Source organism: Aristolochia californica, unplaced genomic scaffold (genome assembly GCF_029961685.1).
Source record: "Aristolochia californica isolate CCGP_79_NKW_82.1479 unplaced genomic scaffold, dmAriCali1.0.hap1 SCAF_9, whole genome shotgun sequence".
Lineage (NCBI taxonomy): Eukaryota > Viridiplantae > Streptophyta > Magnoliopsida > Piperales > Aristolochiaceae > Aristolochia > Aristolochia californica.
Genome location: NW_027182290.1, coordinates 30,733,500 through 30,740,859, shown reverse-complemented (window position 1 = coordinate 30,740,859; position 7,360 = coordinate 30,733,500). Strand labels below are relative to the sequence as shown.

General features: G+C 40.1%; 1 protein-coding gene across 2 annotated transcripts in view; it reads left to right on the top strand.

The window, feature by feature from the left end:
* Positions 1 to 319: 319 nt before the first annotated feature.
* Positions 320 to 7,360, top strand: part of LOC137941002 (nuclear poly(A) polymerase 4-like) — a 30,099-nt gene continuing 23,058 nt past the window's right edge. Inside the window, exons 1-12 of one of the 2 annotated variants that reach the window (XM_068786188.1) lie at positions 320 to 1,122; positions 1,210 to 1,287; positions 1,406 to 1,513; positions 1,745 to 1,807; positions 2,003 to 2,164; positions 3,413 to 3,526; positions 3,620 to 3,682; positions 3,769 to 4,098; positions 4,223 to 4,387; positions 4,605 to 5,416; positions 5,531 to 5,603; positions 5,703 to 6,172. In XM_068786188.1, the coding sequence (XP_068642289.1) occupies positions 997 to 1,122; positions 1,210 to 1,287; positions 1,406 to 1,513; positions 1,745 to 1,807; positions 2,003 to 2,164; positions 3,413 to 3,526; positions 3,620 to 3,682; positions 3,769 to 4,098; positions 4,223 to 4,387; positions 4,605 to 5,042 (1,647 nt within the window). In that variant the 5' untranslated portion in view covers positions 320 to 996 and the 3' untranslated portion in view covers positions 5,043 to 5,416; positions 5,531 to 5,603; positions 5,703 to 6,172. Of the gene's footprint in view, positions 1,123 to 1,209; positions 1,288 to 1,405; positions 1,514 to 1,744; positions 1,808 to 2,002; positions 2,165 to 3,412; positions 3,527 to 3,619; positions 3,683 to 3,768; positions 4,099 to 4,222; positions 4,388 to 4,604; positions 5,417 to 5,530; positions 5,604 to 5,702; positions 6,173 to 7,360 lie in introns of those variants that run through there. The other variant, XM_068786189.1, reaches the window with a different exon arrangement.

Here is a 7,360-nt window from a genome sequence, read left to right as displayed (position 1 = left end):
CCTTGGATGGTTCGACCACGGTCAAGTCCGGAAGCGTCTTTCAAGGTGGACCTACTTCGACCAGAACGAGTCAGTTCGAGTCAACACTCGCAGATTAACTCATGGCTAGACTCGGGATGGACCCTGTAGTCTCTGGTCTGTTCACTTATTATGTTCGGTCTCTGGTCTTTTGCTCCATCATCGACCAGGCGGCGAGGCCGCTGTGATTGACCGATGTGGGGGTAGTTTTGGCTTTCCTTTCTTGATGCCAGGTGTCCATTAAAACTAACTAGGCGACCCGTCTGTTGTAACGCCTCTGGGATTTTTTGCACTCGGTCGGACTGCTTTTTTAATTCTGTTGTAACTCCTCGTCGCCCGCCTCGAATGATCTACGAGAAACCTCGAAAACCTTTCCCCGCCCTCCGGTCTGCAAGATTTTCTGCGCTCCGCTTCAGGCTTACCCCATCAAGCTTGCCTTTCCTTCGCCCGCCTGATCTACGAGAAATCTCGAAAACCTTTCTTTCCCCGCCGTCCGGTCTTCAAGATTTTCTGCGCTCCGCTTCAGGCTTACCCCATCAATCTTGCTTTACCGTCGCCCGCCCGATCTACGAGAAACCTCGAAAACCTTTCTTTCCCCGCCGTCCGGTCTTCAAGATTTTCTGCGCTCCGCTTTAGGCTTACCCCATCAATCTTGCTTTTCCTTCTGTCCAAATCATTCTCACTATTTATTTTTTGGTTATCTTCACCCACTCTGGTCGCCTCTTTTCCTCTTTTTCTCTCTTTGGTTCCCTCAATTGCGGTTCTGCAGGGTTTCCGTGCACCGTCATGTTTCGATCGTTATATCTTCATTCTTCGTGTATTCTGCTCTGTGAATCATTCAGGAACTAGCAAGATCTTTGCGGCTATGGGGAATTTGTGAACCTTTTTCTTTTCTTTTTTCTTTTTTCCTTTGGTATTGGGGTTTTGGTTTTTATTTCCTCCTCTTTTACCGTCGGCGACATCCATCTTTTCTTGGCAATGGTTTCAGCTGAGGGTCTGCGCGGTTCATCGCCATCGGCTGCGAAACAATATGGGGTGACGAAACCAATCTCTATTGCGGGACCAACAGAAGCAGATTATCAACGGAGCTTGGAACTGGAAAAGGTATTTTTGGAGGAATCCTCTTTTCTATTAAAATTGTTTGTTCTTTACCTTCTCCGAGGTGATCGTTCCCTCTTTTCCACATTAAAGTTCTTAATAGATTCGGGGTTATACGAGAGCAAGGAGGAGACGATGAAGAGAGAGGAGGTTCTCGGCCACCTTGATCAGGTACGCCTTGAGTTATATATTTGGGACCTCTAATTCCCAAAAACCTTAGAAACTTCTGATACCTTTGCTGATTCTGTAATCTCTTTCATTTTAACAAGTAGTTGTCCATTTCTTGCAGATTGTCAAGGCTTGGGTGAAACAGTTGACTCGTCAAAGGGGTTACACTGAGCATATGGTGGAGGATGCTAACGCAGTCATATGTACTTTTGGATCTTATCGTCTTGGGGTAGGTTTGTTTCTTTTTTCATATCTTCTTCACCTTCCTTGCCTCTTTCTAAAGAGTTTGTAATCGGAAATGTACAATGGCTGTTGCTAGTCAATCTGTTTAATGTTTGCTGTCTTTCTTCTTTTTTCTTTTTTTTTCTGGTTTTGTGTTTGAAAGACAATTAAAAAAAAGATATTTACTCTTGTTTCTGTATTTTTTGTTGTTTTCTGTTTTCTTGGTTTTTTTATTTAGGTACACGGTCCTGAAGCAGATATCGACACTCTGTGTGTTGGCCCATCCTACGTAAATCGAGAGGTATGTGTAGCTTCTGATGAATATTATTGCTTCTTGTTTCTAGAAATTGTTTAGAATACTGAAATAGTTCTGTCTTTTAACTGCATATCAAAATTTTGCTTTTGGTTTTGGTATCGCGTGACCTGACCATCTATTTTGATGCCATATGTTTGTTTTGGTATAATATTCATTGAATGCTTCTTTCCATTGCCTCAGGAGGACTTCTTCATAATTTTGCATCACATATTGGCTCAAAGGGAGGAGGTGACTGAACTACAACCAGTTCCAGATGCTCATGTTCCTGTTATGAAGTTTAAATTCTGTGGGGTATCAATAGACCTTCTTTATGCCAGCATCTCCCTCCTAGTCGTGCCAGAAGTAAGTAGAAAACATCTTGGGTTGGCCTAGATTCACTTTGCTTGTGTAATTGTTATTGTTTCTATTACTATACATTTGTGTCTTCTGTTTACAAAATTGGCTGTTGCTTTTTATTCTCTACGTAATCATGATGAGAATCTGTCTGCTTCAACTTGTTTTGATGTTTTCAGTTTGCTGCTTTGCTTTCAAGTAGAAAACTCACTGGGCTTTTATATCTCTTTGTTATGAGGTAATTGGTATGAAGATTGCTAGATACTGGAAGATGCACTTGAATACTTGTTGCTGACATGTCTTTTATTGAGATGGGACCCGACTTACACCTTATTGTTTTTTTGAAATAAGATGTGTAAGTTGTATTAAAAAAGAAAAAGATTACAATACCTTGCTAAACAGGGCCTCCTTCCACAACAAGGTGTTGGAGAGAGACGCCTAGTTTAGCCTGAGCATCAGCTAAATGATTTGTAGATCTAGGAATATTATTCCATTTACAATTTAAAGCAGAAGTTAAATTACCTATATCGTAAAACATATCTCAATGCCGCTACGGAGGACGTTCATTATTTGTGCACCAATTGATAACAACTTTTGAGTCACCTTCAATACAAAGGGCCCAGAAACTCGACTTTTGAAAATCTGAAGTCCATTAAATAATCCGGTTAATTCAACAGTTGTAGAGTACGAATTTCCAATTGGCCCGGCATAGGAAAAGAGAAGACCTCCATTTCCATCCTGAACAACACCACCGAACTTACACCTTATTGTCCTGTCAAAACTATTGCATTGTTTCTATAGTTCTGTTTTGGTTCACTTCGTGCAAGCTGGAATGGAATGCTGTTGTATTTTTTCTTTTAATTTATCTTCTAGCTGTGATATATTGTTAAACAACCTTTTGCTATGATATGCCTTTGGAGCAATATCAACTTGAATTTTGATTCAGATTATTGGAAAGTTACTTGTATGAGTAACCTAGTAGGATTTTGGTGAAGAAAATATTAACAAGAAACTCTGGGTAATTTGAAGTGCATTCAGAATTAAAATAAAGCAAGACTTGGCAACATTTTGATGTGCACAAAAAAAAAAAAAATGCCGTTGAACGAGCAAACATGTTGTCAATAATTAGCATGTTGTTAGTTTGTTTTTTTTCTAACTCAGCCAATTAGTGGTTCTAGAAACTAAGTGAGAATGCCTTTTGTTGTCAATCTTGCTTACGTTTTACGAGTTTCATGGCTACTACTGTTACTTGTGCAGGACTTGGACATCTCAAATGGATCTGTGCTGCTCAATGTTGATGAACAAACTGTTCGAAGTCTTAATGGATGCAGAGTTGCGCATCAAATTCTTCGTTTGGTTCCTAATGTACAGGTGAAAACTCAAAAGGTCTATTTTACAGCTTGTATTTAACTGTACTATTTGCTCCATGTTTGACAAGCATCTAATGTTTACTGTGACTTGCAGCATTTCCGTACAGCACTGAGGTGCTTGAAATTTTGGGCGAAAAGGCGTGGTGTTTATTCTAATGTAAGATGGGTTCACTTTGCATCTTTCCATTATCAGTTAAAAAATATTACTTTTTGTAAGTTAAATATTTTCTTTTGAAATTTTAGGTAACTGGATTTCTTGGTGGTGTGAACTGGGCTCTCTTGGTTGCACGTGTATGCCAACTATATCCCAATGCCATTCCCAGTATGCTGGTTTCTCGGTTCTTCAGGGTTTATACCCATTGGAGGTGGCCTAACCCTGTGATGCTGTGTTCCATGGATGAAGATGAACTTGGGCTTCCTGTGTGGGATCCTCGTAGGAATCCTCGGGATCGTACACATCATATGCCGATTATAACTCCTGCATACCCTTGCATGAATTCAAGCTACAATGTGTCAACAAGTACTTTGAGGGTAATGATGGAGCAATTTCGGTATGGTAACAAGATCTGTGAAGTAAGTTGGAAATTTCCAGTTGTCTGTTAATCGGTTTTATTTGCATCTTGTTCCTCCTACTATGTATTCATTCTTTATTTTATTTATTTATTTAATTTTTTTTTGTGGGTTATTGAATATTCAGGAGATTGAACTTAATAAAGCCCATTGGAGTGCTCTGTTTGAGCCTTACCATTTTTTTGAAGTATATAGGAATTATCTACAAGTTGACATAGTTGCAGCTGATGCTGATGACCTTCGTGCCTGGAAGGGTTGGGTAGAATCACGGTTGAGGCAGCTCACTCTCAAGGTAAACTTCTATGATTTTAAGTTTATTATCTGTGCTTCCAAGATGAAACTGACTGGGAGATCTTTCTAGTGAACATCTTGTGCTTGGTGTTTGGTGCTTGTGTTAGAAGTCGATTTAGTCAAAGATACTTATGTTCTTTCTGTATGCACATACATCTGTGGGAATATTTTACCAGTCTGTCTTTTTCTTGAAACTGATTGGCACCACCTTCTCTCAGATTGAGCGGGATACATGTGGGATGTTGCAGTGCCATCTATACCCTATCGAATATGTGGATCCATGCGAGCAATCTGCACATTGTGCGTTTTTTATGGGTCTACAAAGAAAAGAAGGGATCCGGATTCAGGAAGGCCAGCAATTTGACATCCGTGGAACTGTAGATGAATTCAGGCACTCTGTAAATATGTATATCTTTTGGAAGCTGGGCATGGATATATATGTTTCTCATGTTCGTAGAAAGCACATACCTTTATATGTATTTCCAGATGGTTACAAACGGCATCGTTTTGCAAGACCTGCCAGTGACAACCATCAGCAGCTGCAGCATTATGAAGTGGCTTCTTCTTGTGAAGTCAGTGAAGAGAAACAGCCGAAGAGGAAGTTTCTATGGAATGAGGAAAATAATAAGGTGTTATCTAAACGTCCTGCTAAATAATAGCCCAGCCAGGCAGAAGATAGCTTCTGTAGCTGTGGCTACAAATGATAGTAGTCCTGGACATGCTTATCCTACTGAAGTTGGGACTTGCAATCACGCCAGTGCTTTTATATCATCTCAGCATGGAGATTATCAGATGACAAAAGAGGATGCTGATAGTATTGAAGTGCTCATCAGTCTGTCCTGATAATCAGCAGAAGTCCGCGTCTGCTCGAGCTTTCATTGCTTATAGCTGCCAAAACAGGCATGATTTCACACTGGAAGATGTAGTTCCTCCGATTTTGTTAATCAAACAAGTCCAGACAAATTGCACGTTGCCGCAAACAGGAGTGGAGATTCAGTGATATAGTAATGGATTGGAAGAAGAATTGGAGGTCTCATATATATTTTTGCAGCACAAGTTTCCTGGTCTTTAGTTCTTTCCTCTTAGCTACTGTTTTAACTGTGTCAGACAAGTATTTTGATATTCTGACCTTGATTCTTTGAAGCTGAACATGGCGCTTGGGAAGGTATTGACTATGCATGGTGAGGTTAGCACAGAACCGGTGTCTTGGAAACCAGGTATAAGGAATGCGTTTCACTATAATTTTTTTGGCTAAAATTAATTGTTTTAATTTTATACTGTCTTGTTTATTCTTTCCTTGGCCATTGCTGTCACAGAGTAAGTTTGAAATCAACAGCCTGAGGATGTCACCGCGATGAGCGGTATGTGATTCCGGAAAGAGGACTATCTGGGCTGAAAGCTGAAGGTGCCGCTTCGTGGAGGGTAAGTTTCTCTTCCTGTATTTTGGATTGCTTCTTATTGTGCGTTAGTTTGCATATGTATATCCACAAGTATAATTTACGCTGAGGGGTGGGGAAGCACCTGGACAAGACAGGGATGTTGGGGAATGCAGTCTACCATGCTATTGCATTTGTGTTTGTCATTGGAGCTCTGCCGTGGAAGCTTTTTCCTTAGCAAGCACTAGGAGCCAATGCTGGGACATTTGATTGTTCTCTGAAGCCTGCAGATATCATTTTTTTTTTCATAGCAAGGAAATGCAAAATGTACAGAGGGTTGGTGGTCAAAGCAATTTGTATACTTCTAAAGTTCTCTTTTATATGTACACTGATGTTTTTCCTTTTTGTAATTGAGATTGCTCTTTGATACCCATCCATGTTAAATGGGTACAGAAGATATACATACTTACCTAGTGCCTGAATTCTTCTACAGTTTCACGGCTGTCAAATTGCTGCCCCTTCCCGAGTCCCGACTCCCTCTTTCCATTGTAGACCCCTACGATGTGCACATTCCTACCATGGGTTATATTGCAAACCTAGATATAAAGTTAGTTTATATTGCAATTTCTCCATTCGCTACATCTCACTGTTACCGATTCCCACCATTTGAATGATCATCAAACTTGCTGGCAGACTTGTTTCTCCTACACCAGCTGATAGATGAGGGGAATTCCTTTTCCAATCAATCCACTTTTTCTTCTCTCTGTTGACTCTCACTTTCAAGAAATTCCAGATTAAGCAATGCTGGAGCCTCTACACCGTAGTCACTGGTAAAGACGTCTATACTCCCTACCTAAAAGGTTAATGCATGCAGCCAATATAAAACTTCATTGCAATTTTGTATGATAAGTTAAATCTATGGTTGCTTCGGTTCAAGTATTGGAAATAACATGAGAAAAAAAAAAAGTTTTTTAAGCTGAAGATGATATCTAGTTGGTTTATAATTAAGACAAAACTATAATTTAGATAAAAGAAAAGGTTGCGATTGGCGATTAGATGACGTCCATTTTCTGTCCCCTCCGCCTCTGCAGGGGAGGGAGGAGGATAGGGGATTGGGGTATCTGCCTGATGGAGCAAGATCTTTAAGGTTGTGGTGAATTTGTGAATCGTTTTTCCTTTAGTATTGGGGTTTCGATTTTTATTTCCTCTACTTGTACCATCGGTGACATCCATCTTCTGTTAGCAACGAATCACAGCTGAGGGTATTTGCGGTTGACCGCCATCGGCAGTGAAAAAGCATGGGTAACGAAACAATCTCTATTGCGGGACCAACAAAATGCTGATTTCCATCGAAGCGTGGAATTGGAGAAAAGGTATTTTTCAAGAATTCCTCTTTTTCTTTGATATTAAATTGATTTTTCAATTCGTTCGCCAAGGTGATGCTTCCTTTTTCTGTATTGAAGTTCTTAAGTGCTTCGGGGCTATACGAGAGCAAGGAGGAAATTCCAGAAGTAGCTAATCAAGAAAACATCCTTGGTTGGTAGAAAACATCTCACTTGACTGTTATAGTTGTTAAAAGTCTATTATTAGACATTTAT